Consider the following 11,193-nt stretch of genomic DNA (forward strand, 5'->3'; position numbering starts at 1 on the left):
GAGACCAAGAATAAAACACAAGGACAAACAGTAGATAAGTAAATGCTACATTTTAATAAGCAATTACATGATGGGGCCTTTGGGAACAGAAGAATGAACGGGACGCCATATGGGTACATATGAACAAAATATAAAACATGAATTGGCTCTATGCACAGCTGCACTACTTCCTGAACTTCAGCCAGCTCCTTTGTTTCCTGTCTGCCATTAGTTAGGCACACCTGAACTAATCAGTTTGTCCAATAATGGCAGACAGGAAACAAAGGAGATGGCTGAAGTTCAGGAAATAGTGCAGCTGTGCATAAAGCCTATTGAGCAGGACTCACTGCTCCTCAAATCTTGCAAAGACTTTATACTTTTTTTTATCAACTAGTTCACTCATGAACTTTTCAAAGTCCTGTCTTTTTTTAAATGCGAAAGTAAAAAGTTCGGCAGGAGACCTTTCATCATATTCACCCTTGAAAGCCCGCAGTTTTTTTAGGCTTTCGATTTGCTTCTCTTTTTGCATGTTAAGGACACTGGGAACCTTAACTGCATCTTGAAATGTTGTGTTGCAGCACCAATCAGCTGCAGCCATGAGGTCTCTCCAAAAAATGTTGTTCTGTTGTAAAAGATCAAACATGGTCAAAGTATTTAGTGAATTATAAACTAATGCTTCAAAGTTGTAGGCCTATAGCATTTACATTACATCATTAATAAATGATCTTTGTAACAAATAACAAAATCTATAAACATTTGTGTCACAGTTCCCCGTTGTCACCCATCTGTCAATTGCATTCACTCTCTCCTTATCACTGATTATCATCACCACCTGTTTGCACTCTGCACCTCATCTTCAGCACTACTTAACCACATCACAAACCTCTGTTCATTGTCCGGTCTACTTCGACCCACCCGACTCCCAGCATTTGCTACCCACCTGTATTGACACCTGTTCCCCGGATCCCGATTCCTCTCTGGTCTCCGTCTCGTCTCTGGACTCCGTCTCGTCTCTGGACTCCGTCTCGTCTCTGGTCTCCGTCTCGTCTCTGGACTCCGTCTCGTCTCTGGTCTCCGTCTCGTCTCTGGACTCCGTCTCGTCTCTGGACTCCGTCTCGTCTGCCTGGTTCCTCGTCTTGTCTCCCTGTTCCCAGTCTCTCTGGTTCGTCGTCATCGTCTTCATTCAGATAAGACATTCAGTCAACTCTTCAGTGATCTTCAACCAGTTACCGTTTATATTCATCTATCATTCACCCTGCTAAATCCGTACTGTGCTCGTTCAATAAACCTATTTGTGAATTACCTGTTTGTGTCCTGACATTCCATGAGATGATGATGGCTTCTGTGCATTGGATTACAAGCTGTTTAAGATTAATTACACTATCTATGATCCCAGTTTGTGACGACGAAGGACGACCCTTTTCAGGCAGATAAAACTGGCTGTTTGAGAATCAGCCAATCAGGAGCGTCGGCGCGCGGAAGGAGACTGTTTCAGTTTCGAGAAAGTTTGGAAGAGAGCGCTGGCGTCAAAAGACTATATCTATATCTTTATTTATATAGATAATTTAAGAGAGTGTTGCTGACTGTACTGATTCACAAGTTCCTCGAATTGTGTGCATGCAACTACCAACCAAACACACACATTTAAAGTTTTTCAATAAAACACCTAAACGGAACATCTTGACTGCATTCTAATCGATGCCCCCTGGTGGCCACAACCATTTAAAGACCAGTCAAATTATACAGTCCTTTCCAATCACCAAAACAAAGTTGTTGTTTTTTTTTACAAATAAGTGTATATCCATCAACATAATTTATTTGAATGTATGGATTCAATACATGTGAAATAACATCTGCTAACAACTTTTAGTGTGAAGCTTAAAGTATCATAATTTAATATTAATTTAGATTTCTAATTTTTCTTATTTATGAGCTGTATAGTTTCGAACATCAGGTGGTCAAATGGGCTTTAAACAGAAAAATAATTGTGTTGGGTAAGAGCAACTAAACCAGCCTGTGTCATGTGCCTCTGGCATCAAAACCACTGCTTTAATATATTTGAATGAGGTTTTGACTATGTCTTACTTCTGTGCTTCTGGTGTCTCCTGATGTTATGTCTGTAGCACTAGAGAACAAACAAAATTGGAGGCACATTGTCATTATAGAGTTGTTAACATGACCTAGAAACCCACTTACATCACGATTAAAAGAAAGAATTTAGTGATGTTACACATAAATGTATGCACACCCACAATGCAAGCAATGTCCTTTACCTTTTCTTTTCCTGGGAAGATGTGCACTTCAGAAGCACAGATTCGGCTCTGTATCTGCACATGTTTTGGTTTTGCAACCACTGAATCAGAACCTAATATAAATAAAGCATTAATAACAATGTTAAAAATATCAGCTTCAACCTCAAACCACATGCAAAGTTGCAGTCTTCTATTTTTACTTAAATTGTTGCTTGTAAAGAAGTAATGCAGTTTGGATTCAAATTATTAAAATACTATTAGAGATACTTGTGTTATATTTTCTTTAAACCATGTTCTCTAAATAATCAAAAGTATATAAGCTCCTCAGGCAAGTATTACCTCAGGCAAAATTACTGTGGTAATAAATAGCTGCTTCTCAGCTACAGTTCCAGGTACAGACACATTTTTTTCCAGTCGCTGGATTAGGAAATAAAAAAAATAGCTTAGGACATTGACAATACAAGGCAAAAAATGTGGGTGAAACTGGCATAGTGCGATGACTATCCGTTCCTCCCTTTTGCCATTCTCTTTCCAAAATCTTGTCATTTAAGACTTGCTTTGTATTATCTAATGTAAAGAAAATAAAAGTTATAAATCATCTCTAAGTGAAAGGTGTCATAAGTACATCATCTGACTTTTTTGTCAAATGTCAAATAAGGAAGTGGCATGTTTTCCCCTCCCCACATTACCATAACCTTAACTAAGAAATTACTGCAGTTCTATGTCATCCGTTTTCACAGTGTGGTAAATATCAACATTTGGGCTACAAAGAAAATGAATCGATAAGCAAAACATGTGAACATTGATAGGGATTTTTTTTTTTTTAAGTCCTGAATTTATTTGTCACAAACATTGTTTGTCATCCTTCGCAGATCAGGACTTATGTAAAAATAAGGGGAAAAACAGTCCACTTACCTTCATATCATTAAATATACTGAAATGTTGCCAGTAAAACTTTTCAAGAGCTGGATCAAATCCTCGATTTTTCCACAGATACATTCTGTTGGAGAGAATCTGTCCACTCTGCAGCTTTATTTCTAAATCCTGTAATATTACATGTAGATTTAAATGTAGATTTCACTAGGTTGAAGTGCATGTATAATTGTCAAATGCCATTTAGTTAATAAAACTTTGTGCATGTCATTGGATATTTTTTATTTTATTTGTTACCTTTATCTCTTTATCTGTCAGAATGTCTTCTGCTTGTACACAATCCATGATGTCATTTCTGTGCAAGACAAAAACAAACATTGCCTAAATGTAAACCACATCTGTACATTTCATGTTTTGTTGTACAAAACAACAAAAGTGACGTGGGGCCGCCATCCCGTGGGCTCACCACCTGACTGAGCCTCGACAACTCAATCCCTGTACACTGAAACTTAAAAAAAGGTGTTCTTTCTCAAAAAATTTTGGACACATCGAGGACAATGCCTAACTAGTGTTAACATCACTTGCTCCCCTTGCCATTACACTAGCAGACTTGTGCACAATTCAGAATTTGAATTGAATTAATGTCAAAAACATGATCAATGTTTAAATTTCTACAAATACATATTTTAAGTGTTTAACAATGAAACTTTGTCAGATATGATTGCATTATGCACTTTGTGTTATTTCATTACTTTGAAATGAAAATAACATTGAAACAAAACTAGTTTAACAACATTGAGGGTAAGTTATTGTGGGGCGGAGTCAGTTCTGAAATGTGCATTAGTATTAATAAAACATAACTATAGCAATTATAACTTTATTATTATAATAATCTAGCCATGTGCGACATGTACAAGATTATTCTTACAAATCACAAGTTATGTTGCAGTCACAAAAGAAATCCTTCGCCGTCCAGTCCCCTTCAACACCAGCACACTGAAAATGCAGCCAGTTTTGACAAACTGTGCACACTGCACCCATTGGTACTCCTTGATGTGGTCATGGAAAACACTGTTGAAAAACAGAGGTGTGACACTTTACCAATATTAAACAATGCCTTTTAAAGTACTATCATGTTGATGATATATTCATAGTTGTCACAGAGACACCAGGCTTCACTGTCACCACCACTCAACTTTGAGTCAACTGTTAAGCACACCAGTATAAAGACCACATACCTTCAATCACTCAATGTCTTGCTTCATCTATGGTTGTACTGCACATACCTTGCTTTCCCAGTTGCTCTCTGGAACAAACATGCTTTTATCTTCCATGCCAGGCAATGGCTACTGGAGTGCATCGTCTTTGCCTCTTCTTGCTGTAATCTGAGTTCTTTCTTTTGCATCTTTAGCATTTCTTCAGTTGTATATGGGAAGTCCTGTGTAACAAATACCTTTGATGTTAAACAGTGTTTCTCTTATTGCCAGTATAGATTTTGACAATAAGATTAGTCTGACCTCAGGATTCACATTTTTAATCATTTGTGCAGCATGGTGCAGACGGAGAGTCCTGCATTGAGTTAAAGTCAAAGCCTCTGCAGTGACCTCACGACGTAGTACTTCGTTTTCAGCGGCCTAGTTGGGAAAAAAATATAATGACAAACCACAAGCTACACATCCATAGAAGAGGATAAGAATCAGCTCACATGCAACTCACAGAACACACTAAAATTCCACAATTATCTGAGTCCTGTTGTTTCCACTGAACAGGATATGATATGGTCCAACCTTTAAGGCCTCCAGAAAATCTGAAGACATTTCTACAATAGAAGGTGGTATCAGTTGTTAAGTATAAATATACTTGCACAGTGCATAACTAAATCATGATAAATGTAGTATGCAGTGTGATGCTCCCTTACCTGAGGAGGTCCATGTCACTATCACCAATTGTTGTATACGTTGCAAGTGAATCATAGATTCTAATCTGCTCAGCAAGAACATCAAACACCTGCAAAGAAATACATCTGCCATCATTCCATTCCAAAACATATAACAAAGTTTTAGTTTAAGTTTACATGCAAGTCAAGGTTATGGCTTTTGCTTCATCTGCATGATCTCTATCATAGGCTGTTGAACAAAACAACTTCTGCCAAAAATGTCATACAGACATACATGCATACATGCATTTCTATTCAAGTCAAATGACAGAGTACACCAGTAAATAATGGTGCTTACCCAAAGAATGAAATGGTTTCCCCTCTCGGGAGAGTGACCACCCACAATTCTAGGGAGGAATATTTTTTCAGAGACCTACAAAACCACAACAACATCATGTAGGAAAAGGGCCCCTTGTTAAGAGCAGATGCGTTTTTTCATAACTTTTCTTATTATACAAAAAAGAAAATTACGAAAGGACATACAGGGATGCATTGCACAACCTGGTCACTGACTGCTCCACTGCTTGACCATTCTCGGTACCACAAAATAAAATCAAAATGCCCCAGAGATCCATACTATAACATAAAAAGTATCATTAATATTTATGTCAATCTTGGTGTAAAAGGGTCATAGAGAGGATAAATTAAAAGTTATTACCATGTTCTCTTGAGCCAGCTGGGCTACTCGATAGTTAACTGCCTGTAATACAATACAATTGTTAATACTTAATAATATAAAACATAATTTTCTATTAAGTAAAAGGACAACATTTGTGCTTTACATACACAGCAGTTTTGTTCATTATAGTTTAATTAATTTCAAATGTAAATTACAAAACAAGATACTAATTTACACTTACATCATCTCTCAACCATGGCATGGTCAACGAAGACTCTCCCAACAACTCTGGTGGGCAAACACTACGGATATCCTTTATTGACACTGGAAATTGCCTGGAGATATAAGCCAGGCTTTGATTTTCATCACGATCTCCAGTGAATAAGTTCTTCAGCTTTTCCTTTATATACACATAACAAAAAAAGCTGTTAACTCTTTTACTTTAAAGCGTAATTGAAGTCAAAATGAAAAAGGCAAGTAATTAAGTAATTACCTTATCATTATCATTTATAGCATATAATTGTGCTACAAAGGAAGACTTAGTGCTGTCCGGTGGGATGTTCTGTTTGCCACCAGAAGTAGGCTGGAGAGGTTTCCTTCCCTCTAAAAAAAGAATTAAAGATTTTATGAAAAACAGGTTGTTTACTTCTGTATAACATTTCAATCTTTGCAACAAAAGTTGGTCATTTTATTATTTTAGTTCTTCCATAATTTATACATTATTATTATTTTTTAATATGATATACTGATGGAACCTACCATCAGAGTACAGTCCTAGCATCCCATGCAACCCAATAGACAACTGCGTGTTGCACATGGCCTCAATTTCAGCCTTAAAAGTCTGGTTGATTTTGTCATTATGCAGCTCAATTAACACCCTAAGAGTCTGTTTGAAGTGTGCCTCATTCATTTGGCACAATGAATACCTTACAGCTGAGAGTTCACGATTGAACTGCTCTGCAACTGATGAGTTCACTTCTGTTCTTAAAGTGGGGCAGATGTTGAGGCTTCTCAACTTCTCTTCTGGACGTTTTTGATTTTTCTGGTGAAACCGGTCATATAAGGAGTACCTTTCAGATGTCCCTGTAATCGGATGCCTTGCTGTCATTCTGTCGCTATCCTGTTGTTCTTCTAGAGGTAATGGGGACCTCAGGTTCTTCACCCACTGAAAATCAACCTGCAAATCCTTGTTGGCTGCCAGTTGTATATTTTCTGAGGTTGGGGCACAAAGTCTTCCATCATGAGTTCGGAAAAAAAGCTGCTTGGTGCGGTTGTTGGTGTGGCGAGCAACCTGTCCTGCTACATCAGAAATGTAACAGGTTGGAAAGTGCTTAAAACTTAGCAGCCCATCTGTGTGGTCTCTTGCTGACTCCGTCCAGAAGAGGAAGTTTAGATAGTACACAACACCATGTACACAAGAGAAATGAAGAACGCCACCAAAAAAAAGAAAAAAGAAAACAGCACATTCATGTTATTACAATTTATATATATATATATATATAATAGCTTTCTGTAGCTTCAGAAAAAGCTTTGGGTAAATCTCCTTAAAGTTTAGGAGTTCCTGGAGCCTGATGAGCATGTCAGTGATGGATCCCTCTGAGGACACACCCAGGGCATAGCAAGCATCCTGGAGATCCTTTTTTTGAGGCTGTAAATGGAGAAGAGACATTTAAATCATGTGAAACAAACAAACATTGTCAAACAAAAAATATATTGAGAAAAACTTATGGAGGGGTATGTATACAGTCACAGTATACTGAGTAAGATTAGCCCAAAGTATACCTTTTTTGATTCAATTAATTCAAGTATTATGTCCTCGTTTATCTTTTTCGGGTGATGCTTGATGTCATCTTTTTTTCTAGCCTTTTTGACTTCCGTTTTTGGTAGAATTTCGCCAACTCTGGTGTGCTGTCCCATCCAAGGTGCCAAAGTGGAGTGACCAACAGATGTTCCTATTAAAGGTTGTATCAGCGATTTCAGGCCCAAACATAAATGATCACATTCATCTAATCTTTCCTAACGATCCGCTAGCTGCCCGCCCCATAAGCAGGCCGTCAAAAAAAACACATCTCTGTAGGCAGCCTAGGCTCTGAGATCTGCACACAAAAACAGTTGGTTTCACCAACCACTCAACCAAAATAAATAGTGTTCCAACCAATCACCGACAGGGGTGGGTGTTGTGAGGTTTTGCGCTCATGCACGGCTGCCTATGACGGCTGCACGCGAAAACCTCACAACACCCACCCCTGTCGGTGATTGGTTGGAACACTATTTATTTTGGTTTTGAGTGGTGGTGAAAGCAATTGTTTTTGTTTGCAGATCTCAGAGCCGAGGCTGCCTACAGAGACGTGTTTTTTTGACGGCATGCTTATGGTGCGGGCAGCTAGCAGATCAACCTTTAATTGTTAAATACATTGTTAAGTACAAAATCAATGTCACTATATCCAAACCTGATATCAGTCCTTCCGCTATAAGTAACTTGTCCAGATCTGACCATGCCTTAACAATGTCGACTTCCAGATCTTTGTCAGAAATCATATCTGGATCAGGCCTTTTAAAAGTTCCAACTGCAAATAGAAGCAGAGAGTGTAACGGTTATAGAGAGATGCAGACAGGTAAGTAGAAATGTAAACAGCATTTAACGAGTCAGCGGGCATGATGTTAACAGTCTCTGGGACGACGGGCATTACTACATGACGACCCACTAATCATTCTTGATACAGGCACACATTTGTATATGCATGTCAGATATCAAAATCTTCATCATAAATGTCCCATATGAAAAAAACCTGCATGGTTCATATACAGCAACCATATATCTTCCTTACTTAAATCGGCCAGAATTACCTTCTGTGTTTCATATAAGGCCAATATATGTCCTATACAAAATCAGACCGATTATGGCCACTTTCATACTAAATAGCACACATACAACTTGTAGGGGATTTTTGCGTTATATATGAATACTGTTAAAAGACTTATATGAGTTTTACATGACAAAAGTATGCAAATGTGTATGGTATTAGTAGAAATATATAAAACTCATATAAAATTCATATATAAATCATTTAAAGTTCTTATATTGAATCATATGCTAGTCAAATTAAAGTCATATAGAATTTATACACGTTTTGTGTCATTTGTTTATATGTTTCATACAGATTTCATGTTTTGATGACCAACATCTGATTCACTTATATGCAGTTGGCAAATTTTTAAAGGGATACTCCAGTTTAAAATGAAAATTCTGTCATCATATACTCACCCTCATATTGTTTCAATCCTTTATGAATTTCTTTCTTCTGCTGAACAGAAAGGAAGATATTTAGAAGAATATCAGTAACCACAGTTTCTGGTCTCATTGACTTCCATAGTATATATTTTCCTACTATGGAAGTCAATGGGACCAGAAACTGTCTGGTTACTGACATTCTTCTAAATATCTTCCTTTCTGTTCAGCAGAAGAAAGAAATTCATACAGGTTAACCGTTTGAAACAACATGAGGGTGAGTATATGATGACAGAATTTTCATTTTAAAGTGGAGTATCCCTTTAAACTGTACAGTGCAGAAGCCGGTTCGAGGATTACTAGCTGTCAGAGTATCACTGACCTTTATGAAGACTGTTAATTTTCCTACAGGATTTGAAAGAGCAGAATAAAGCAATGACATTGTAAGACTGTGTATTTACATTAATTGTGAACTGTCTGGGCCTGTTGTTTGTGAACAAATCATAACATATTATTGCAAATGAACAAAGTTGAGTCAAATATGTTTCTAGAACAGTGATTAAAATGTTGAAAATCGGCTGGAATATGTTTTTCTATATTAACTCTGGTGGTGATGCACTCTAAAAACTTGTCATATGATTTGTGTTTGGTGAAACATTTTTAAACTTTATTATTAATATTAATTCGATTTTTAAGCAGTGAAATAAATTACATACACTGTATTAACTGTAAATGTAAGTAAAACTAATTAAATAGATCTGAGTAACTTAACTGCATTTGGTACATTAACAAATAAAACTGAGTAGAAATAATTGGGGGGGAAACATTTAAAAACAAATATTTATGAGTAATATTAACTGTGTTTATATGCCAGTAATATTAACTTTTTTATTTCCTCTAACGTTAAACCTTTGTAAAAATATTCCATACAACCACCGGTATAACTACATGACATTGGCCTTTATTGTCGATGAGTAGCCTACAGCAATACAGCATATTTTATACTATTTTTAACACATATACAATATTGCCTACATTTAAACTCATGTAAGAAACATTTTCGTAGTAAAACTTAAACATTTAGGCCTAAACATTCAAGTAATTCAAGTGTAATCAACCGGTCTGTTATCCAGTATCCACCGGATCAGCGCTGTTTCTCCACCCGGAGATGGACTCGCCTCTGCGGGGGAACCTCTAACTTTACACCGCCGCCCTGCGTCACTCACAGCCGAAAGATGCTGTGACGCGACTGACTCTATAACCTGCCAATAAACAAACAGTGCACAGTTCTGAGGACATTTTATCATCCAAATTAGTTATATTCATTATCTTTAGGAATATAGTCGTGTGTTTTTTATGCAAGGCGTTAATCATGCGAAAAGACAGGCGCGAGTCGACACTCGTTTAGCTCGTATGTTCTTTCGCATTAAATAAAATGATTTGAAGCACATTAATGATTATATAGACAAAATAAAACATGCACACACCTGAATTTCACAGAGGAAATGCACCAATTCTGCGCCGCTGAGGAGAGAAGAGGAGAACTGCTCTGGAGAGTGGAGACTGAAGAGAGTTCAAACAGCGCGCGCCGCGCTCGCTCACTCAACCGTTGAGCTGTCGTCACGTCAGAGTGGAGGGGGGAGGGGGAAGGGGGAGGTGCGCATTGTTTTAATTGAGTAAACTTAATTTCTTATGCGTGTTAAATATTAATAATATTGATTTTATTTAAGTAATATTTGTGGTTCTTGAAACAGATCAGTTTAATTATCCATTCTCAAATATGGTGATGGAAATTTCACAAATATATTAGCTCAGTGTATTTTAAATAAATAATTGGTTAGTCAAATACTAAATTATTTTAGTGAAAAACTTCAAACTTAAATATAACTGTAAATTTCAGACAAAATTAATTGTTGGAGTTTTAGTCAATTATTTCGGTATGTTCATCTCAAACTATCAAGTAAATGATATTCAGAGATTTTATTAAGTGAATAAAGTTAATTATTGTTGTGATATTTACTAAGCCACTGAATTATTTTTTAGATTTTTTTATTTTACCCATAAGAAACACTTCGACATTTAGGAAAGTTTTATGCTTGTAGGTTAAGAATAGAACTGTTGTATAGGCTACCATAGTTGTACTGTGATAAAGTTTAGAGAAATTGTCACAAATGAAAATGAAATCTGGTGATGCAGGATTTAAAAATGAAAATTATTTAGATGTGAAATATGCAACTGTATCTTGTAGAACACACTCTAATAAATAATTTTGTTATTAAAATGTGTGCTTGTGTGTGTAGTTTAA

General features: G+C 36.7%; 1 protein-coding gene across 1 annotated transcript; it reads right to left on the minus strand.

Annotated features, from left to right (window-relative positions):
* Positions 1-281: 281 nt before the first annotated feature.
* Positions 282-10,548, minus strand: LOC311283743 (uncharacterized protein). Its single transcript, XM_084398404.1, has 21 exons — positions 10,376-10,548; positions 10,007-10,150; positions 8,110-8,226; positions 7,442-7,611; positions 6,419-7,307; positions 6,153-6,262; positions 5,901-6,059; positions 5,699-5,740; positions 5,524-5,616; positions 5,339-5,413; positions 5,023-5,111; positions 4,821-4,923; positions 4,622-4,738; positions 4,391-4,542; positions 3,402-3,459; positions 3,147-3,275; positions 2,571-2,648; positions 2,253-2,344; positions 2,065-2,104; positions 920-1,156; positions 282-601 (listed from the first exon to the last, which is right to left on the minus strand). The coding sequence occupies exons 5-21, from the start codon at positions 6,765-6,767 to the stop codon at positions 323-325; spliced, it is 2,202 nt and encodes a 733-aa protein (XP_084254530.1). The 5' UTR covers positions 6,768-7,307; positions 7,442-7,611; positions 8,110-8,226; positions 10,007-10,150; positions 10,376-10,548; the 3' UTR covers positions 282-322.
* Between the last annotated feature and the right edge of the window lie 645 nt (positions 10,549-11,193).

Source organism: Rutilus rutilus (genome assembly GCF_951802725.1).
Source record: "Rutilus rutilus genome assembly, chromosome: 24".
In the NCBI taxonomy this organism is placed as follows: Eukaryota; Metazoa; Chordata; class Actinopteri; order Cypriniformes; family Leuciscidae; genus Rutilus; species Rutilus rutilus.